The 24,344-nt window shown below is 35.3% G+C and overlaps 1 protein-coding gene and 1 long non-coding RNA gene across 4 annotated transcripts; both read left to right on the top strand.

Moving 5' to 3' along the window:
• Nucleotides 1–8,651: 8,651 nt before the first annotated feature.
• On the top strand, nucleotides 8,652–10,616 carry LOC121793473. Its single transcript, XR_006049116.1, has 2 exons — nucleotides 8,652–10,211; nucleotides 10,302–10,616. It is a non-coding gene; the product is annotated as an uncharacterized LOC121793473 (long non-coding RNA).
• Nucleotides 10,617–11,678: 1,062 nt separating this feature from the next.
• On the top strand, nucleotides 11,679–15,117 carry LOC121794237. 3 transcript variants are annotated; one of them, XM_042192316.1, is made up of 3 exons: nucleotides 11,679–11,831; nucleotides 12,843–13,351; nucleotides 13,889–15,117. In XM_042192316.1, exons 2-3 carry the CDS (start codon nucleotides 12,855–12,857, stop codon nucleotides 14,787–14,789), a joined length of 1,398 nt encoding a protein of 465 aa, XP_042048250.1. In that variant the 5' UTR covers nucleotides 11,679–11,831; nucleotides 12,843–12,854; the 3' UTR covers nucleotides 14,790–15,117. The 3 variants fall into 3 exon arrangements, with proteins under 3 accessions (XP_042048250.1, XP_042048251.1, XP_042048253.1); XM_042192317.1 differs by having other exon boundaries at nucleotides 11,688–11,831; nucleotides 12,849–13,351; XM_042192319.1 differs by having other exon boundaries at nucleotides 11,770–11,831; nucleotides 12,758–13,351.
• Nucleotides 15,118–24,344: the final 9,227 nt, after the last annotated feature.

A 24,344-nucleotide genomic window follows, 5' to 3' on the forward strand; every position in this document is an offset into this window, starting at 1 on the left:
AACACTCTCTCACTTATCTCTCTGCTCTCTCACCTGTTGTGCTTCCCTTGCTTATTTCTTCTTCTCCGATGAGTCTCCGGTTGTTTCACAATGACGGTTATTTGAGTGATTAATGTTGTGTGAGTGTGGGAGAAAGCAACTGGTTCGGTTGCTTGTGTTCCTGAGAAACTAGGGTTTCTGGTTTGAAAGGTTTCCTTAAGTTTGTGTTCGGTGAGGGGTTAGATCCGGTGTTGAGGAGTGGTTTGGGGTCGGTATCCGTGTATGAGGTTATGCACTTGAGGAATCGACTGTGCTCCCTTGGATCTTGGTGTCTGGTGAATAGATCTGTACTATTAGCGGGTGGCTGAGCCATAACTACGAGATCTATTCAAATTCTTTGTGTTCTATCTTATTTCTGCATGATTTGTTTAGATCCGAAAGGATCTCTCCTTGTCTACTAACTAGGGTTTTCAAGTGTGCTCTCGGAGGTTCTTGGATGCATTCAGTTTAGGATTGCATGGCCCGAGATCATTAACTAGTTACCACTGTAGTAGCTAGGATTTGTCTTTGTAAATCAACCGCGTGGGTGATAGTTTGATTGAGCTATCTTATTCAAGACCAAAGAAGTCTTGGTAATTATTGAATCCGGACAGTCTAATCCCTACACTAACCCCTACCAATATTTTTTTAAGTCCACCTTGATCATTTTTATATGCAGAGATTTTCCTTCAACCCTGCATGTGTCCTTGCTAGAAACATTTAAAATTACTTAATCGTAACTAATCTTATTAACATTTAATTGATTAATTATTCAGTGAGTACGGCGATACGATTTTTTTTATTTGTTTAATGTAAGGAAGGCGTCGTCTTAGATTTTATTTTGATTCGTATTTGTAGCGGTTCAGCAAAAATACTAGTACTGATATTTTCACATGTTTTCTGATACGAGGAGACTCGTATCAGAGATAACTATGAGAAATCGCTGAGAAGATATTGGTTCGTTCGCAGGAGACTAGATTAGGTTTAATAAAAAATTAAATAACTTATTCCTTTCACGGTTTTCAATATATAGGGACCCATGTTTTGAAATTAAATTGATCTTGTGAGAATAGGTATATCTCTTAATTACTTTGAAGATTACAATAGTGTTTATTATTGTTTGATGGGACTTTTGAGAACGATTATTTTGTTATAAGTTACAGTACGTACTGAATTGAGATGACCACGGAATTAAAAATATTTGTTAGCTAAACGATGGTATAAAATACTGTTCTACAAGTCGACAACAAAGGCCAGCAATAATGCATAAATTTTGAGGAAAAAGACTGAATAAAACAAAGGATCTACTATTAATTAATAATAATGCAGTTTCCTCATGTCATTCTTTTTAAACTTGTACTATAACTAAAGGTGAATGCGAATACATTTGCCAAACAATTACTTAATTTTATCAAATTTAAATTTAAGAATTGAATTAAAATAATCTATACAAATTTAAATACATGGACTTCTAATTCCAACACTATTAATTTCAAGATCTCAATCGGATCCTAAGAGTTCTTTAACAAGACTAATTCAAAAAAAACTTTTGTGAGTTTTTATTAGCAAAAAATTGTCTTTAAAAAATAATAACAAAATTATCTAATCTAAAATATGTCTTGTTACCATATTTTATTTAATCTCAACTTATGATTAATGTGATAGTTGATAAGCCGTTCGCTGAAGTATATAATTCTATGATAACATAATTATTTAACATAAAATATGTGTTTGTATCATATTTGTTTAATCTCATGTTTATTATTATAAATGTGATGACTAGATTAGGTTTAATAAAAAATTAAATAACTTATTCCTTTCACGGTTTTCAATATATGGGGACCCATGTTTTGAAATTAAATTGATCTTGTGAGAATAGGTGCGGTTCAAGAGGCAGAAGCTACGAATCAACCCACAGCGACCGCTGACTAAGGTGCAGCGGCCTGCTGGGAAAACGCGGCGCACAGATTTGACCTACTTTCTCCCTATGATTTACATACTTGGCTACATTTTTCCTTAATTAAGGCTGGACGAAAATATGGCTATATATACCCCCTCAAACCTCTTCAACAAAGATCTTCTTTTTGCTACATAATTCCAGAAGCATATATTTGAGAGTTCTTCTTTGATCATCAAAGTGCAAGGGTTTGAATAAGGAATCCAGAGAAGATCAAGGCTACAAGAATTCAACCTTTGAGTTTAATTTACTTTAGTCTTTATGTTTTCTTTGTTTTCCCTAAGAACTATGTCTTTAGCTCATTCTATCATGTGTAACTAAATTCACAGAATTCTAGGAATGTGTTAGTAACGACTTTGGTTATACAATTCCTTTTCTATTTAATATCCGTTTTGTTCTTACTTCGTTTCTTTTCTAAGTGTTGGATAATTGCTTCACGTTTGAGTGACACATTCTGTGATGATTTAATAAACTTACATAATCGTGAGAGGAGGTTGGTGAGTTAGATCTGCTTAACAGACACTGCAATTAGCTTCCCTTAAAACGACACTGTTAATTGAGAGTAGGGACTTTTCAAGGGTCTTAGGAGCTTTTAGGAGTATCTAGGATTGACAACCATACTAAGGTAATCTACGTTTGTATCGCATGAGCATAACTTAGGTGACTCGTCCTACTGAAGTAAGAACTGTGCTAGGGTATTGTAGTTGGAATTTGTATAACCATAACTGTGAAAACGCATCCCTGGAATCCCCTTATCTTATATATTTGTCTCTGTGTTTTATCTGCTTAAGTTGTTTAATTCTGTTTTTATTTTCAAAAATTCAATTTTTTCTCGGTTTTCTAAATAGTCAAAGAAGCTTAGTAGAAGGTAGCTAATTTGTGATTGTTTTCCCTGAGTTCGATATCCGGTACTGACCTTTAGCTATATTATTTATACCATGTATAAATGCAGGTATTTTTAGTATTAATAAAAAGTGCATCAATAGTACAAGATTAGGTTTATGAAAAAAATTAAATAATTTCTTTTATCCACGGTTTTCAACATTTAGGGGCCCTTGGTTTGAAATTAAATTGATCTTGTGAGAGTAGGTATTATTCTCTTATTTATTTTGAAGATTACATGATTACTGTTTATAACTGTTTGATGTGACTTTCGAGAGCAATTATTTTATTATCAGTTAATGTAGGTGAATTAAGATGATAACCGAATTAAAGATAGAGTAATGATAAATTAACAAAAATTGTATATACAATGCTGGGGTATATTAGTCATTTTCTGTCATTTGCAAAGAATAAGGAACTTACCAATTTCAATTGTACTTTAATTTTACATTGTAATCCCTCATGTTAATTAAGGGATGAATTATAATACTTTCAATTTTCAACTAAAAAAAAGTTGTACATAAAAAAATTCTAATAAAAATATTTTATTTTCAGAAATTTAAGCAAATATTTACACATGCTTCTATAGTTTTAACAAAAAAATATGAAAAATAAGTTAAAAGAAAAGTAACAAATAAAAAATAGTAAAAATGGATATAATATAATTATCTGAAGATTAGTTTTGCTAGTATATTATATTTTTCCACACTACCCATAAATTCATTTAAATTAACATTTTATTCGAAAAACTAATTTTTATATTCTTTAAATTTGGATCTCGTGTGTACATTGTATTTTATTTCATTTTATTCAACTATTTTAATATTTGTGATTTGGTATAATTTGAAGCTTATGATTTGAAATAATTTATATAAAAGACAAACAAAATATTATCACAAAGAAATAAATTAAAGAAATATTTTTTTTTGCAAACGATTTTTTTTCCTCTTTGAAATATCTACCAAAATGTATATAATACTTGTGAAACTAAAAGTTAGAAACTAAAAATAAAAAAAAACAATAGTTTTATATATATATATATATATATATGGCATAATATGAGAAAATGTTCACATAAAAGAGTATTTGCCCAATTTTTACTTTGTAGAAAAAGGAACAATTTATTTATCTTCATATCATTGTGATAGTTTAAATAAAATGAATAAAAAAATTTCCATTAATATACCATAAATGATTGTTATATCTAAAATTTTATTGTGAATCTTTTTTAAAAAGCTGTGAATATTCATGTAGAAAATCAATTGCACATTTAAATAATATAAATAAATAAGAAAAATTGTAATTGTATAATTTTCCACCTATAATTGTTAATAGGGTTAAATTAGTCAAAAAATATGTAATTAATGATGCTATCAATTAAAACTAATTTTATCGTATCCTATTTAAATTTGAAGGGCATTTTGTATATACAATTTTTGTTAATTTATCTTTATTCTTAAAAATATTACTCTCTTGTTTGCAAAACGTCGGTTAATTAAGTATTGCCCTTTATATGAGAGCATTTTAATTAAGTATTGCCCTTCAATGTTGCAAAACGTCGGTTAATTAATGAGATATGAGAGCATTTTAATTTTAAGACAGCAATATATTATTACAATGCATGCACACCACGCAAAAGAAGAGTTCCTAATATTGCTTAAAGTAAATTATTTAGAAGCCACGTGGTGGAACTTACTTGGCAGGCTCAGCCTCGTTTATTACCAACGAGGCTGAGGAGGCAAATATGAGAAATCTTATAGTTAATTAAATAAATATTTGTGTAGATAAAATAAAATCAGTCATCACATAAGATTGAGAAGTGGATATACCTTATCTGTAGATTTTATCTCATATTTCTTCAAAAAAATTATTATATTAATATTTAATTTAAAAATCACTTTATTATGGTATTTGTCTATATATAGTCGTTGCGGGTCTTCTTCTATTGCTTATAACATCATAATCCCAAATTAATATCAAATCTACACCCTTAGATTTTAAATAAGTGGATGAGATTAATACTCTTTAATTTAATTTAATTATTATTTAAATTTAAATATAATCCACGTGACATTATATCAACCACTAGATCTCTTAATCTAATGGTTAAGAATTGATCTTAATTTTAGATTACTAATTAGTTAGCAATTGATCACATCCAATCCGAAGCGTTACAAGAAATAAAAGACTGATAAATCGAAGGTAATTCTGATACATTGATTGAAGAAAATAACAATGTCCTCTATTTATAATAATTTAATGAATAAGAAATAAACCTAACTTACCGAATAAGAAATAAATATACTAAAAAGATATGATAACTAAATAATTAATAAGATATGAGGGATATTTTGAAGATATACCCATATCATTTTCTCTGTGGAAACAAGTGGGTAATATTTTTTTAATTAGTCATAATTCATGGTGCGGCTGCCTACAAGTCGAAAAAAGGACAATAATGATGAATTTAATGAAAAAAAATAAACCTAAATAAGAGATAAATATGCTAGAAATATATTATAACTAAATAATTAATAAGATATGAGGAATATTTTGAAGATATGACCGTACCATTTTCTTTGTCGAAAGAAACAAGTGGGTAATATTTTTTTAATTAGTCATAATTCATGGTGGGGCTGCCTACAAGTAAAAAAAGGACAATAATGATGAATTTTTGTCTGTAGGGAATGTAAAATAGCTCTTAGGAATCTTTCTTGTTGTGAAGAGTAGGTTAATCTCTTGATTAATTCCAAGATTACATTACTGTTTGTTGGGTCCATGATATTCATCGGTGGACAATACTATTTGATGGGACTTTTGAGAATGACTATTTATATCATTATTACTCACCAGGGATTAAAATCTATATTTAAATTTAAAAAATTAGAAAAATAATGTTAAAATTCGGCAGAACATTATACTCAGAGCATCCATAACCGTGCTCTTGCCAGCAGCACGGTTGTGGGCCCGGGCGGTACTATTCATGCCTGCTCTCTGGCAAGAGCACAACACCCACAACTGTGCTCTTCCGCAAGGACGAGCACAATTAATATAAAATTCAATTACACAAAAACATTTCCATAATATTAAAATTCATTTAAAACCCACAATAAATATTACAAATGACAAATAAAATTAAACATTGCATAATTAAAATCCTAAAAATTAAAAATTACATAATTAAAATCCTAAAAATTAAAAATTACATAATTAAAATCCTAAAAATTAAAAATGACACTACTCGTTGCCGAATTTCGCCCACATGTGGTTGATTAGGTCTTCTTGTAGTTGATTGTGGATTCGAGTATCGCGCATTGTGTGTCTTGTCTCGATCCTCTGGCCAACCGTCGTATGCTCGCCTCGGCGTAGGGGAGACCTCGCTGTTGAGCTTCCGGCTTCGTCCTCGTCGTAGAAGCTAGCCGCCCTCGGCCCTTCGTCGGCTATAATCATGTTGTGTAATATAATACACGTGAACATGATGTCGGCGATATTATTCACGTACCACAGCCGAGCCGGGGCCTTCACAATGTTGAATCGAGCTTGAAGGACCCCGAAGGCTCTTTCGACATCTTTCCGCGCTGACTCTTGACGCTGCGCAAAAAGAACCCGTCTCGGGTCGTGCGGGTTGTGGAGCGTCTTCACGAACGTCAACCACCTTGGGTAGATACCATCGGCGAGATAGTAACCCATGCGGTATATATTTCCGTTGATGGTGAAGTCGATCGCCGGTGCTACACCATTCATCACATCATTGAAGAGTGGTGACGAATATAGCACATTCAAGTCGTTGTTGGATCCAGCAACGCCGAAATATGCATGCCAAATCCATAGGCGGTAGTCGGCGACCGCCTCAAGGATAAGCGTTGGGCCGCCGCCTTTGTGACCGCTCAAGTGTTGCCCCCTCCAAGCAGTCGGACAATTCTTCCACCTCCAATGCATGCAGTCAATGCTGCCAAGCATTCCGGGAAAGCCATGGACTGATTCGTGAAGACGAAGCAACCGTTGGCAATCATCAGTGGTGGGTGCTCGAAGGAATTCATCCCCAAAAGCAGAACGAACGCCCTCGCAAAAATTCTTTAAACATAGGATTCCAGTGGACTCACCGATATGCAAATACTCGTCGAACATGTCGGCCGTTTGCCCAGTAGCGAGTTGTCGGATGGCACACGTACACTTCTGCAACGCCGTGATACTTTGCCGGCCGGCTGCATCTACACCTGTTTGAAAGTATTCAACACGTGCGGACAATGTGTTGACAATTCGCATGAACAAGCGCTTTGACATGCGAAAACGGCGCCTGAAGTAATCTGCCGGAAACCGCGGCTGGTCGGCAAAGTAGTCGGCAACGAGCCTTTCGTGGGCTCCCTCCCGGTCACGATGGATGTACCGTCGATTTGATCTGGTTCGTTGAGGAGGAGGAGCAGGGGTATTCGCCGCGACATATGCTTCGTAAGCGGCACGATGTTGTTCGTAGTATTCTTGTTCTTCGCGTTCCGCTTCCACCATAATATGGGTGAAATCCATTTGAGATTTTGAGTGGGGGATGAATGTGTTGATAGTTTGTATGAGAATTATGAATGAGAGATGAATGAGAGATGATTTGATGTGATAAATGGATGATGAATGTGTGTATTTATAGATGATTTTGGGGGAAAAAAAAATAAAAAAAATAAAAAAAATTCAGAAAAAACGGGAAAAAAACGGCCATATTTTTGGGATTTGGAAAATATATTTTTTTTATTTTTTAGCATTATTTATAATTAAATACCGATTTTTAAAAAAAAAATAAAAAAAAGTTTAAACACAACGGCTATGCCGTTGACGAATGGGAGCGCGCCACGTGTGCGTCCGCTGGCACGGACGTGCTCGATACATCGAGCAGCGCCGTGCCAGCGGCGCGGCTGCAGCGGCGGCGGTCCAACGGCGCGGACGGCGGTGGCGTCTTTCGCCACCGCTGCGGATGCTCTCACTCCACAAAAGTTAAGAGTGATTTTGTTTATGGATGACATTAATTTTGATTCGCAATCAAATAGGAGAGAGAATGATAAAAAAAATAGTGAAGAGGTTTCTATACATAGAAATTAAAATAGTGAAGAGGTTTCTATACATAGAAATTAAAATATTTTTGTGGCTGAACTAAAATGAAAAAAAATACTCCGTAGTTTTCATAGAGGGATAGTATCAACACTAGAGAAAGACAACATCCTTTAGTTTTTTCCTGGCCATAGTAAGTTAGTAGAAAAATAAATAAATACAGAATACCCCAAATATATAACAACACCCTTAAAACTAAATCTATAAATAGAACCCTCCCATTATAGAAAAATCACAACATATAACTTTCATAAAAATAGCTGAAAATTCATACTACTCCCTCCGTCTCATTGAAGATATCGGGTTCTTTTTTGATTTGTCACAACTAAGATTATTCATTACTAAAAATGAAAATATCTTTATCTCTATTTTATTCTCTCTCTCCACTTTACACTCAAAATAAAGTTATATAAATTCTCGTGCCGCCCAAGGAATGTGTCATCTACCTTGGGACGGAGGGAGTACTATTTTTTTTTATAAAATCATCTAAAATAATTTTCAAATGACCATCAATTTGTCCCCTCTATTGTACGATATCATAAAAATTACTTGCATGGTGGGGCTGCCTACAAGTCTATAACAATGGATAATAATGCATAGTTTTTGTTTTGAGCTGAATTAAATAATGGAACTATCATTATGACATATCCAATCATCACACCAACATTTTATGACATTTATAATATCTATTATTGCTGCATTTTAAATAAATGTCAAAAGAGGATTTACTTAATGACATTTCCTTTAATTGTCTTATGATTATAATGCTAAATATTAAGCCTAAATTAAGATATAAATTTAAATAGAATATGAAAATTGATATATTGACTAATAATATCCCGTATCCATTCTTTGTATGATTCTCAATTTGCACTTTAGTCCTTCTCTCCCAATTGAAAGAATGGGCCCAAATTAAAAAAATAACATGGAACTCCTCCCTTCCATCAGTTTCGGCCCCTCCCCCAAATCACCCCTTACTTCCACAATTCACCACAAACCCTAGATTGGAGGCTTCTCCAATTCCGAGCCGTCGTCTCTGGCGAATCAACGCCAACCGCCCATCGATCTCTTGCCCTCTCCGCTTCAACACAGGAAGGAAGGGGCCAAAACTTGCAGAGGCAGCGGCGCTCCTCTTCCTTTCGTGGCGGAGTCACGGATGGGGCTGAGGCGTCACTTCGGAGGTCGCGACCTCGCCGCCTCTTCCTCTACTGCCGGTGTATCAGCCGCCTCAGGGATAGCTTACGGCGCCTGGTCGAAGTCGACCGGTGTCATTCCCCTTCGGCTAGACTCGGTACTGCCCCAGCCCGCCATCGTCCTGGCTCGCCGTCGCCTTCGTCCGGCAGAAGCTAAGTCTCTATCCTTTCCCTCTCGTCTTATTTATTCAAGCACAGGGAGGTAAATTTTTGGAGGATTTAAGTGAGTCTTGCTCGATTGTTTTGCTGAGTAGTTAAATTTGGTGATGTTGTGATGTTATGCTCTGATTGTATATGTGACTTGAAGCTTAAGTTTCGTTCATTCACGCATTTGGGTTTAAGGCAGATTAGCTACATTGTCTTGGGGAAAGGTCTGAATTTGCCTAATGTTCCATTTGAAATTAGAGGCAGCATGCTTGGTGATGTTGCTATCTGTGATGTTCTACTGTTAGCCTCGGCTCTTAGCTATCTAGTGCCTTATGCTATATGATGCTAGTGTGATTTTGAGGATTTACCTCTTGTGACTGATGAGTGAGGCTGCTCCTTACTCCTGCTCGATCCTTCGCACTCCCCAACCTTTGTCTTGCTGAAAGTATTTGTGTGGTGTGTGGGGGTGGAACCGAGAGGTTCAGCATGTGTATATATACACATTTCTTGTAACTGAAAGCTGCAAAAGCTGAGTGTTGGCTGGAAAAAAGACTCCACAGGCTGTGCAGCTGGCTGCGTTACTCTGCAACTCTGCAGAGCATGTACTCTGAGTTTCTTTGGCTTCTTTCCCAACTGATTTTGGGGCTTATGGTGGTGTACTCGTGGTTTTACTAGAGTTGCTGAGTCCTTGCTATGTCCTACACCCTTTAACTGTTTTTGGCTTATTGTGGGATCTAGTACCGATCTCATTTATGAATTTTCGTCCCTTGTTGCAGGTGCGCTCAGGAGCAGGTATTGGGTGGCTGATTTCTGGACCATAGCAGGTCTGAATGGAGGTGGTACGGGCTGCTCATTGATGGAGTGAAAGGCTGGCTGGAATTTGCTTCTTTAGCTCAAGCAATTTCTCCATTTTTCAAAAGGTATTGTCTACCCTTTCCCCCTTTGGTCAGAGCTGCCAACTCCCTTCCTCTTATGCATATTTTCATCTAATTGGTCTACATCCTGAGTAGGACCAAGAGGCTGGCTCCACGTGGTTCATTCCCTAATCTCCCAGCCCGTCGGACCCCTCCTGATCTGGGCCGAGACGGCTCGCGCTGAGGGCCGAGGAAGTTCTCTAGGAACTCTCGGTTGTAGTAGTTCACTTTGAACTCTCCTTTGTTCTTTTCTCTTTTCTTTGTTTCAACACATGTATTATTAACTAGTTGTTGGATCTCGTTTCATGTTTTATCATCGTCGAAGATTGTAATTTATTAGTTTGAAATTCTGGAAATTGTATTTGTACTCTTTTTCAAGAAATAAAAATACTCATTCATTCTTTAATAAAATTCTAGTATTTTATTTCATGATTCTCGAGAATCTAAGTCTCGACTATTACAATAATATAAATTCTACAAAAATGTAGGTGAAAAAAATAAATAAAATAAAATGTAGGGTAAATTGTAATAATAAAATTTATGGGGGGTATTTTATAAATTTTCGTCCAAAAGTTAGTGTAGTTAAGAAATTATATTGTGGCATTTTCAAGTGACATTACATATTATGTTTCATGGCACCTTTGGAGTGTAATAAAGAAGCATTTATCTTCACACTTTGCTTGTTATCACACTTTTTTTCCTCACATGTGCAATAAGTGCCATTACAACTAAAGTGTCAAGATAATAGTTTTCTAGTTGCATTTATACGTGTCGAAATTTTCTAGTAGTACCCATCCTCACAATCTTGCCGACAAACGAAAATAGAAGAAGCTTTTTAATTGGGTTACCTCCTATATTATTTTTTTTTTATTTTTTAAAATTAACTTCATATATTTATATCATATATATGAAGGAGGAAACTAACCCATCCTCACAATCTTGCCGACAAACGAAAATAGAAGAAGCTTTTTAATTGGGTTACCTCCTATATTATTTTTTTTTATTGGGTTACCTCCTATATTATTTTTTAGAGACCTCCAGGATAGACGCGGTATCCAGCACCCTTTACCGCTAGGCCAAGGGGCTTGGATACCTCCTATATTATATAGAACAAGTTTTTATCATCTTGATATTTACTAGTAATTGAATTTATAAATATTTTCCCTCCTGAACTTTGTTTCGAAATTTAGCAATATGGAGTAGTATGATTTAGCAATAAAATCAGTTATTACAAAATTAATTATATATAGATATAAGTGTCCATGAATCTTTTTATAACCCATATAGCCCGGGCAAAGTCAGACCTACACCCATTTCCAAGTCAGCACAGGATAACCGACATGGGTCAATAATTGAAGAGGTGCCGAAACAGGGATCCGACATGCCCATACACGCCGAACAGCATTCACACGTCATCACTTACGCAATGATTAGTGAATAAGTGCGCATGATTAGTAAACAAGTGTGCATTAATCTTTGGATACGGCATTCCACCAATCAAATTTATACAAGCTGATATTACTATAAGTATACTAATTACTTCATCTATAAATAGAGTGGATGCATTTCCACAAAGAATCACACAAACAAAACTTAAAGCCTTAGCATTTCCACTTTCCAATTTCGGTAATCTTCTCTCCTTTTCCTACTTTTTATCATTGGATACGTAGTCTTTTTTCTTATTTCATCAAAGTTTTTGTTGGGTATTTTTTTTCTTTTTTTTCGTTGGATACTATTGCGTTTTTAATTTGTCACCACCCTCCCTCAAACTCTTTAAGGGTTGACTTTCTAAGCCCAAATATATTATTGGGCCATGTTTTTTTTATTTTGGTTTAGGTCCAAATATATATACTCCTAGGTCAATTATCCTTTTATTTCAGCTTAGATTTATTGTTGTTTATTAAACATGTTTGTTGTTCATTTCCCAAAAGTTATCTACCTAAATTTATCTTTTAAAGAGTATTAATTTTATAATAAAAAAGTGAATGAGATAAAGTTGGTGGATGTAGAGTCCATTATTAAAAGTAGTAAAAAAGTAAATAAGACATTTATTGGTGGATGAACGAAAATGGAAATTGAGACGATTATTGGTAGACGAAGGAAGTAGTAGCTATTTTGATTATATGTATATAGGGATATACCAATATGCTAACTAATTTAAAGTTACCACATACATCCAATCTCGTGCAGCCATGTGGCACGGTATATACAATATTGTAAACACTAAAATGCAATATACATTTGTAGAAGTTATAAATAGGTTTCGGCAGATTGCATTTTAGTTATAGACATATTGCATTTGTTATTGTTGAGTTTTGCATTTTAGATATAGACTGTTTAATTTGCATTTATATATAGACGGATTGCATTTATATATAGACGGATTGCATTTATATATAGTTTATTTTGCATGGCAGACAATTTATGTTAAAATGCAAAATTTAACAATATAAAATGCAATTTGTCTATAACTAAAATGCAATTTGCAGAAATACATCTACAGCTTCACATATGTATATTCCATTTTTGTGCTTACAATATTGCATGTTTAGTGCCATGTGCCAGCACGAGATTGGATGTAGGTTGTGACTCTAATTAAGGATGCACCATAATGTTCCCCTATGCATATATTTTTAGAAGCAGGTGATCATGGCCTTCAATCTTCCAAGGTTCATCGCCATTACAACAACTAGTTATCCTGATAAAGGGCATTTTTACTACAACGAAGGAGGAAGTACAGTAACTCTTGGGGAGCAGAGTGTGTTCAGCACACTCGTGAAGATTGAAGTCGAAAGAGCAACGGGAAACCCAAACTACGTTCACCTTCGATTTTGTCATTCCAACAGGTATTGGTCGAAGAGTGCAACCAGAAACGTCATCATTGCTGAATCGAAGCAACCCGTGGAAGACACAAAGGATCCTTCATGCACGCTGTTTCAGGCAGTACAGGCAGATGATGAGCCGGCTGGTGTGTTTTACTTGAATTACGTTCCGACCGGTGGGCGTCTGTTGGTAGATAACATTGAAACTTGGGGCCTTTTCACGGAGGTAAACCCCCCAAATACGTACGGTCATCTAAATTACGTGGATTGGAGTACATTGGTCAAACTGCCTGCCCACGTGGCTTTCAAAGGGGATAACGGCAGGTACTGATATATATTCTTGTCATCATCTAATGATACACCGTGAAAATTGGTAAGAAATCTCTACAGAAGTGGGTCAATGGGTATGTATTACTACCTTCGTCCCACAATAAGTCACATTTTGTCATTTCGGTCAATTCCACAATAAGTGTCATATTTCACTTTTACCATAAATGATAAGTAGGACCCACATTCCACTAACGCACTCCACTCACATTTTATTAAAAGACCAATATAAAATGCAGTTTTTAATTTTATAATATTAATTTCGTTTCAAGGAATTAGAGTGTCTTTGATAACCTTGTAGTTCAGTCATTATTATATGTCTTTTTGCATCACATATTTTAATAAAGTGTAAAGGTCAATTTTGATCTTAAACATATAACTAAATACTAATTTTGTCTAAAACATTCACTTTTTGAAAAACAGGTCTAAACAAATGAAATCCTTATGAAAAAAATGAATGTTTAGAACCAAAATTGATCTTTACTCTTTAATAAATTAAGGTTCAATATCCTAATTTAGACCATATATGTTCAGGTTCCTTAAAGGAATGCCCTGGGATGGTTACAACTACCTGCAGTTCTCATCCGATGATCCTAATGAGGAGGCGTCCGGCCACCGCGTGTCGTTGATGCCCGACGGACATGTCCGGATAACGTCAGATTACTGGGACAGCAAGTTCTGGAGGCGCAGTCCAAACTGGATATGGGCGGATTCCGATCAGTCTTCCGTCGATGACAAGGACACTCACTTCTGGCCCGTCATAGTGGACGACAACAACACCATTGCACTCCGCAACGCTGGCAACAACAATTACTGCGGACGTCTCTCCACCGAAGGGAAGACCGACATGTTAAATGCGGACGTCCAAAACATCACCAAGGAAGCAAGACTGGTGGTGCAAGAGCTCGTGTCCCAGAGAAACATCTACAACGTCGTATATCGGATGCAGGACGCCAGGATATACGACGAGGTGCCTTACGTTGCTGGCTCATCCGTGCTTACTAACTCAAGCGACCAGGAGGCTGCTATGGCTGTTCAGATTACTTATCAAGACGAGAAATCTTATACTTTTAGCCGCAGCTTCTCTTTAACTGCAGGGGTGGAAACCAGCTTTAGCACTGGCGTTCCCTTCATTGCGGAAGGAGGGATCAAAATCTCTTTTGAGATAAACACCACTCTCCAGTGGGACACCACCACAACTACTACCACATCAGTTATGGCTTCGGGTTCGGTTCCTGTGCCTGCGAGGAGTAGTGCGGTAATTGACTATGTCGGGACAATGGGAACCTGCGATATTCCTTATTCTTACACGCAGCAAGACAGGAGCTCCGCCGATGGCACCATTTCTTACACTGAGCAGGATGATGGTATTTACAAAGGCGTCAGTTGTTACAACTTCGACTTTGTTACCAAATCCCTTAATGCCCTTGTCTGAACATCCCATGCCGTTTTCTCCCAATCATCATCAACTTCATAACTTCACTACAAATATGTACAGTACTTTCAAGTCAGAGCTACTCAGCCGATCTGATCTGCTCTCCTCAAAACATCCATTACCTTTGCCTATTTTCTGTTTTTTTTATTAATTATTGTGTGTGTTTTTTGGTAAGCTTCTTTCAGCTTTGGTTTCCCGTTGTTGTTGTTGTTGTGCTAATAATTTCCAGATATATGTATCTGATGATCCCCAAGTTTTATGTGTACTCTATGTATGTATCGTTCTGGTTGATTTGAAATATGAAATAAAAATGGATGTTTCAATATAAGAGAAGTCTCTCTTCACATGCATGACTATGCGTTGTTTTTTCTTTTCTTTTTTCGGATATAAAACAATTTCCCATTTTGGGATTAATCCCAAAAGTTCAATGATTGGGATGGTTGTGTTTTTTTAGTTGTTTCTGTATTCTTTTTCTATAGTTATGATTGATTTTGATTTTGATACCACGACAAAAAAGTAGTACTATTGTATTATTAGAATATTTACTTCAATTGCATGCAACTATTTATAAGATTAATTCCTACTCCTTCAATCCCAAGTAAAGTTACTTTTAGCATGAAATTTAAAAAATAATATTTAAACCTGAAAATGTATTATATTCCATTTGTTCTCTAATAGTGGAGGCATTTCTTTTTAGCATAGAGATTAAAAAAATTTTAAGTAGTGCATTATATAAAAAGATAATAAAGTAAGAGAAGAAAAAGTAGAGAGAATAAAGTAAGAGAGAGAGAAAAGTAAGTGATAAAAAATGTGTTGAATTTTTATTCAAGGCGAATGCGAATGCATTTGCCAAACAATTATTTTGTCAAATTAAAAATTAAGAATTGAATTACTTGAAATATAATCTATACAAATTTAAATCTATAGACTTCTAAATTCCAACACAATATTAATTTCGAGATATCAACCGGATCCCAAGAGTTCTTTAACAGAGTTATTCGTAAAACTTTTATGAGTTTTATTGTACTTTCTTTAAAAGATAATACTATTGTCCACAGAAACAAATTAACTAGGAGTATTTGTTAGGTTTACACGTTGAAACATCCGTTCGCTGAAGTATATAATTCTATGATAACATAATTATTTAACATAAAATATGTGTCTGTATCATATTTTGTTTAATCTCATGTTTATTACTATTATAAATGTGATGACTAGATTAGGTTTAATAAAAAAATTAAATAACTTATTTCTTTCACGGTTTTCAATATATGGGGACCCATGTTTTGAAATTAAATTGATCTTGTGAGAATAGGTATATCTCTTAATTATTTGAAGATTGCAATAGTGTTTATTATTGTTTGATGGGACTTTTGAGAGCGATTATTTTGTTATAAGTTACAGTACGTACTGAATTGAGATGATCACGGAATTAAAAATATTTGTTAGTTAAACGTTGGTATAAAATACTGTTCTACAAGTCGACAACAAAGGCCAGCAATAATGCATAAATTTTGAGGAAAAAGTCTGAATAAAACAAAGGATCTACTATTAATTAATAATACTCCCTCCGTCCCCGATTAAGAGTCACACCTTTTCATTTCGGTCCGTCCCCCATAAGAGTCACACTTCACTCACATTTTATTATAAAACTAATATAAAAAGTGGATTCCACATTTCACAAATTTTTTTAACCAACTTTTCTATATATTTCTTAAAACCCGTGTCCGGTCAAAGTGTGACTCTTAATAGGGGACGGAGGGAGTAATGTAGTTTCCTCATGTCGTTGTTTTTAAACTTGTACTATAAATCTAAAGGTGAATGCGAATACATTTGCCAAACAATTACTTAATTTTATCAAATTTAAATTTAAGAATTGAATTAAAATTATCTATACAAATTTAAATACATAGACTTCTAATTCCAACACAATATTGAGAGTAGTGACTTTTCAAGGGTCTTAGGAGCTTTTAGAAGTTACAAATCTAGGATTGACAACCATACTAAGGTAATCTACGTTTGTATCGCATGAGCATAACTTAGGTGACTCGTCCTACTGAAGTAAGAACTGTGCTAGGGTATTGTAGTTGGGATTTGTATAACCATAACTGTGAAAACGCATCCCTGGAATTCCCTTATCTCATATATTTGTCTCTGTGTTTTATCTGCTTAAGTTGTTTAATTCTGTTTTTATTTTCAAAAATTCAGTTTTCTCTCGGTTTTCTAAATAGTGAAAGAAGCTTAGTAGAAGGTAGCTAATTTGTGATTGTTTTCCCTGAGTTCGATATCAGGTACTGACCTTTAGCTATATTATTTATACCATGTATACTTGCAGGTATTTTTAGTGTTAACAACAAAAAGTGCATCAATATTACAAGATTAGGTTTATGAAAAAAAATTAAATAATTTCTTTTGTCCACGGTTTTCAATATTTAGGGCGCCCTTGGTTTGAAATTAAATTGATCTTGTGAGAGTAGGTATTATTCTCTTATTTATTTTTAAGATTACATGATTACTGTTTATAAGTGTTTGATGTGACTTTCGAGAGTGATTATTTTATTATCAGTTACTGTAGGTGAATTACGATGATCACTGAATTAAAAATATTACTACTGTATCTTGTTTGCAAAACGTTGGTTAAGAATTGATCTCCTAAATTTAAGAATTAAGAATTATTTAAATTTAAAATATAATCCACTTGGCATTATATCAATCACTAGATCTCCTAATCTAATGGTTAAGAATTGATCTTAATTTTAGATTACTAATTAGTTAGCAATTGATCACATCCGAAGCATTACAAGAAAAAGAATAAACATAGATCGTCCACAAATTAAAACAATATCTTTGCACCCCCAAATAATCTTTGCAAGATAATGTATATTTTTGTCATGTTTATACCGAAAACAGAATAATATATTTTGTCATGTTTGAAAAGAATAACATGCGGATAGGGTATCATTAATAATTCGTCCCTTATTTAATTCAGACATTTTCCTCGAAACAAATATTATTCATCTTTGTAGACAACATATCAGTTAAAAATAATTTAATGATAAATAAATAAAAATTAAACTCCCAACTGTCATTCACAGAATTAGAAAAATACTCCTCCCGTCTCACAATAATAATCATATTTTGTCATTTTTAGTCTGTCATATAATAAGAGTTACATTTTACTTTTAGCATAAATCATGTTCGTTTGACATGGATTAAGTACTAGAAAAGTAATCTAATTTCCAATTAATAAATTCCTTTGTTTGATGAAGATGTGGAAAGTAATATGCTTCTGAATTATTAAATTCCCGTGTTTGGTGAAATTATAAGAAAATAAGGAAAGGAAACTGATTCCTAAAATCAAGGAAAAATTAGTAGTTATTTAAAGATTCATTTTCCTCTAATAAACCTATGTATTATTTTTTCCACAAAGCAGTTCTCTTCCACTACTCCTCAAATATCTCATTTTACGTGTTTTATTCCCTTTCATCTATTTCTCATTCTTCCCTCTTCCATCTCTTTTTGTCACCCTGCCCTCGGCCATCTATATTTCTTTCTCGCTCTTCCCTATAATTGATCGTCATAATCAATATCCAAATTATGCTAATTTTTATTAACTCTAATCAACATGTTTGATTATATAGATATAATATTTCATTATATATTTTACGTTATTTAATTCATTAAAATAATTTCAATAACTAAAATGCCCCAGAAGTGAGATGACCATTTTTGTCCATTCATAATTTCATCTTTTCAATCTTGATATTATATTGAACTACTTGCACTGCGTGCGATATTATTTCTTAGTATTGAATCTGATATTATTTTACAACATTTCTTCAAAATCGGGTCAAAGTGAGACGCATATTGGAGGGTCAAAGTGAGACGCATACTGGAGGATGGAAGGAGTAATATTTATTTAAATTTTCATATATCATAAAATGCGAATATAGGGTGGGGGAGCCATGTACGGATTGGGAATGAACACTCTCGTTTCAAGAAATTCACAACATAACTTGAAGCAAAATCCAAAATTTCTGTAATTCCTTTTGACTCTATGAATTAGCTAGGTTTGGATGATGCTTGAACCTATTTTGCAATTTCTGTTTGTGTATTATTTCTGCTTGTTACCATATAAATATGCATTAGTTATCCGTTAAATCTTGACATTTCGTTTTGTTCACATTTTGAGGTGAAAGAAACATGGCAGCGCTTCCAAAGTCGATTGTTATTAAATCCAAAGCTCTGATATTTATGCCGAAAACAAAATACCAAACTACTCCCTCCATCTTATAAAAAGAGACGCTCCATATTTTTGTTTTGATATGTTTTATAAAATAATATATTTTATTTTTGATAAACTTTTTTTTTCTAATAAGAGATTCCATTCTCTAATTTTCTAATTAGGTGGATTTTATTCTCCATTAACATTATTTCAATTATTTATAAATTCTATTTATCTTACATTTTACTACTACAATTAAAATTGTATTATCGTTCCATACCATTTTTATAAGATGGATGAGCCAAGTTTGAAAAGAATAACATGAGGAAAATGCATCAAATCAATAATGGTGTATAGTAGACAGAAGCTGAAAAATGATTATTAATTATATTAGTATATATATTTAAATAGTACTTCATAAAACAATGCACTCACATGAATAAATAAAATAAGGATGACCACAAATTCTATTAAGACAAAATCTTTGGATAATTGAAGTATAAAAATCTTTGGACAATTGGAGTATATAAACTAACAGTAGATAAATTAGTTAGAGTATCCACATTGGTGCGGATGTCCTCTAGAGTATCCACATTGGTGCGGATGTCCTAGCGGACATCCTACGGACTTCCCAAAAACACGTCATGTCACGTCATAAGGATATCCCACTGCACTACCACGTCATAAGAACATCCCACTGCACAATGGCGGACACCCCCAAGGACATCCCGACGGACTTCCCACAATAATAAAAATTCACCAAATTAAACAATTTACCATATTAAATAATTTACGGAATTAAAATTTCGACACGAATACGGAGAAAAATGCAACCACTTTATTAAAAAAAACATACATAATTATTTAAAAAAATAGATAGTTAAAAAAACCTTCAGCTTCGACAAATGCGGCCCCGTTTCACTCCTTGTCGTCCCCGCCGCCAGTCTCCTCGTTGCCACTCTCTTCCATGTCTCTCATCCCCAAATCGCGCCGCATACTGTTGATGACATCCTTCAGCATCGACCTGTACACGCGGTCGGTAGTTGTCTGTCACTGCTCCATTGTACGTAACAGGGATTCATATTGCGCCATGATAGCGAGTGAGGGGAGCTCGAGATCGATTTGGGAAGGAGCTGTCGATTGGACCTCGGCAGACCCGCTGGCGCTTCACCTAGCCATCCGCGCCATGGACTTTTGCCCAACCGGGCGACGGCGGTGGGCCGACGATTGACGTGTCGGGAACTCTGCTTCGGCGGGGGAGTTCGTGGGAACCAGCACTGTTACTGTACTCCCCGGAGGCGTTGATCTTCGTCCGCTTCGGCCAGCCAGCTTCAACACCCGAACTAAATTAGGCGGAAGTCTGCACCACAAGATAGACCTCCCAATATTTGAATTCCCTGAAACCCAATTCACTGTCGGGGAACTGCTGGTGAGACAGAAGCTTCACATCATCGGCGGACATGCCGCTGGTTGCCGTGTGGAGGTTGTTTGCGTAGATGTCGGCAAATCGGTTGAGCTGCCTCCTCAGCCGCCCCCACTGTTTTCGGCATTGCTCTCCAACGTGAGGCTTCCCACCTGGCGATTTGAATTGGAGGTACCTTTGGCTAATACGCCACAACATCCTGCGATATGCTGGTTGGCCCCGACGTAGGGATCCCCGACTACACTGATCTAGGCCTTCGCCAGCGCGACGCACTCCCCTATGCTCCAGACGATCCTCTTTCTCCCACCGGATCCCTCCCCATCCTCATCGGCCCCCGCCCCACCCTCGTTCCCCGCATGCGAGGTAGTGCCCCGTCCCCTGCCCCTCCTCCCTGCCGCTGTTGGCATCTCAGTGGGAGAATCCTTGAGAGGAGATAGCCCAACTCTTCAAAAGAGAAAGTCTCAATGTCAGTGAACTGAGTATCCAGAGGAGTACTCGGGGGTTGTCCGCCCGACAATAAATCCATGTAGGGGGTAATAGACAATGTCCCCAGTTGATTGGGGGATCCCCTGCCTACTCCCCCGCAGCGACAGACGAGCCCTGCATCATCCCGAGCATCATCATCCCGGGCATTTAGGGCATCATCCCAGGCAAATTACCTTTACAAGTTGTATAAGTTTGCCGTATGTAATGATAAGTACCTTTACCACGTGAAAGAGCATGTTTACGAGATCATGTAAGTGCAATTAAGGTAAATGTATTTTATTTACAGTATATTTTAATGAATGTTAGTAAATATGTTATGTATAAAGGAAAACCTCTTTTGCTTTTATTTTAATGTAAACTTGCACATATTCATGATAGGTTTCATATTGTGGTCGAGCTACACATTTCAGTATAGAATCCAAGATTAAAGCTCCGTGTTACGGACTCAATTCCCACATCGGTTGTGAGGACAACTGATGTGGGGTATATAGACTAAATGTGCTCTCTCTCCTACCAGGCTAGTCTTTTGGGATGGGTTCTCCTGTTTGGTCTGTATCAATTGGTGCTTTAATTGAGAGCCCAATTGGCTCGGAGTGGTGGCCGGGCAACGAACTCCCCTTGACCAACGAGTGCGTTTGGGACGGCTCGGAGTGATGACCCACGGAGTGGTGGCCGGGCAAAGAATCCGCCGTGACCAACGTGGCCGTGACCAACGAGAACTCAGAGTGGTGGCCTGGCAAAGAACCAGCCGTGACCAACGTGGCTGTGACCAACGAGGACGTTGGCCCTTAAAGGAGGGTCGAATGTTACGGACTCAATTCCCACATCGGTTGTGAGGACACTACTAGAAAAATTGTTTCTCACTACACTTTTTTTATCACACTTTATAAAAAGTGCCAGCATAGATGTACTATCTACACACTAGCTTTTCACTGCACTTTATAATATATTGTTACTGCACTTCAACATAAAAAGTGTCATCATAGATGTACTATCTACACACTACCTCTTACTACAGGTACCCGGTGCTACACTTCATCAAGTGCCATTATAGATGAAGTGTCAGCACAGTAATTTTCTAGTGACAATTTTAAGTGCCATTACAAGCCAATTTTCTAGTAGTGGGACAACTGATGTGGGGTATATAGACTAAATGGGCTCTCTCTCCTAACGGGCTAGTCTTTTGGAATGAGTTCTCCTGTTTGGTCTGTATCACTCCGACATGGAACAAATTTCAATAATTAAATAAAAATTATGAAACAGTTATAATTTTAATATAAAAAATTAATCTCTCAATAGAAATCCAAATTTTAATTTTTAATGTAAAATTAGTAAAGTAAGAGAGAGACAGAAAAAATAATTAAAGTATTGTTAGTGGAGAATGGACTCTACCTCATTAGAGAGAGAAGACTTTCCAAAATTAAAGTGCATATTCTTGTGGGACGGACTGAAAAGGAAATAATGCATATTTTTATAAGACGGAGGGAGTATAATGGAAAGTGGGTTGAAAAAGTAAGTGGAATCTAGATTCTACTTTAAACATTAGTTTTATAGTAAAATGCGAGTAAAAATGAGTTAGTGAAATGTGGAGTCCACTACCAAAATGTAAAAAGTGAAATGTGACAAATTTTATGGGATAGACGAAAATGAAAATATAAGACGAATTTTCAGGGATAGGGGCTTATTAGATAACTTTCATTAGTATCCCATAATTTAATTTGAAGACCAAAAATATGGACACTCTTTGAGCATAACTTCAGTTTGTTTTCTCTTAATGTTTTTGCTTTCGATTCTATTCAGGGAACATTATATTTTGATTTTATTTACGGGTTGAGGGTCTGCCTAAATTCTGCCTATTATGGTGTTTTTGATTAAAAAAAGAACACGATTAGCTATTTTAATTGAATAAATAAAATGTTCTTAGCTTCTTTTTTTCTTTTTTTTATTGATGGACGTAGGAAAATAGTTATTGAATTTTACCTAATTCCTTGAATGATCCAAATAGCCGATGGAGAACGACGAAGAAACACACATGCAATTCAACTAAAGCGAAAATCATGTAGGCACTTCATCAAACATTTTAATGGTAATGTGTATCCTACAAATTCGAAAACTCGCACAGGCATTTTACCGAACAAGAGACGGCCAGAATCCAAAACAGTAACATGCTTCCATATTTTCGATCATGCAACATGAAAAACAAACAAAATCTTCACATCAACCAAATTATCAATTCGTCAATATATGTTAAAATATGATTGATAAAGAAAGCCAAAGCATACCTAGTTCAAGTCGTCGGTGAATTCGAAGAAGGCTAGTTCCACTAGTTCGTCTTCCAACATAGATTGTCAACTGAATTGGATTGGGCTTTCATTCAAGTTGTCCGGCCCGAATAATCAGTGGATCTTTGGGCTTGCAAGTGGGTAAGCCTACGGGTCATGGGCTAAACCGAATTCAATCAAGTAACCCAAAAATTATATTCAGCCCAGCCCAATTACAACGAACACAACTGTCATAACTATAAACTCAAAGCTATATCCTCGCCGTTAGATATGGTCATTTAAAGGAGGTTTTCTCCACTCGACTAGTTTTATTTAATTCGGTATTTTTATTTATTCAGTTTTTTTGTACTATTCCATTTTTTAGTTGTATTACTTCCTAAAAAATATATTAAAATATTTTATTTAAATTTTAAATACTATTAATAAATTGATGGAACTCCCCGTCAAGGCATTGAGGGTATTTCAATCCGGAAAAACTTGAAAATAGTAAAAAGTACTTCGATTGGTATTAATCGTAGTTGACAGATCTCAAATGATATTTTCAAAGTTTCCTAAAACGATGGTTTGACAAAGTTGGTGGATCATAAAAAATGTCCTCTCTTTTATTAATTACTACTACTACTACTCTATGTTTTTAAATCGAAGAAAGATGTTTCTATGACAAAATCAGGCTTATTAATCAATTGATGTTTCTTTGTTTCGTTTAGGGACACGAATGGTGTAGCTGTTTTACAAATTTATAAAATTCATAATTTTTGCAGTATATATATCTCTAAGCTGTAAAAATTGGTGTAACTATATAAAAGCTTTGATTCCTTTCATTGTTGAAGCTCGTACAGATTCTAGTGCTACTCCATATGAGATGTTGCCTTTTTAATATTGGAGACAATTAGCTTAAAAAAAGAGAACCATTTACGATTTTATTTGATTCCATAATTTTCAATTTTTTCCATGTAACTTGTAGTACTATTATGTATTCGAGTTGTACCAAGTCTTGACAAATGTTCATTTATGTACCTTATTACTACATTATAGTAGTAATTTGATATTATTAGTATTTTACAAGTGCATGACACGTAGATGAATCATTTCAAATTTCTTGGTGGTCCAAACTTTGGTTTTACACTTGTGGTCCAATT

This window comes from Salvia splendens, chromosome 3 (genome assembly GCF_004379255.2).
Source record: "Salvia splendens isolate huo1 chromosome 3, SspV2, whole genome shotgun sequence".
Lineage (NCBI taxonomy): Eukaryota > Viridiplantae > Streptophyta > Magnoliopsida > Lamiales > Lamiaceae > Salvia > Salvia splendens.

Excerpts from the sequence above, each read along its gene's own strand:
- LOC121794237 (XM_042192316.1), top strand. The coding sequence starts at position 12,855 with ATGGCCTTCAATCTTCCAAGGTTCATCGCCATTACAACAACTAGTTAT. Across the intron at positions 13,352-13,888 it reads TTCAAAGGGGATAACGGCAG|GTTCCTTAAAGGAATGCCCT; the intron begins GTACTGATATAT and ends ATATATGTTCAG.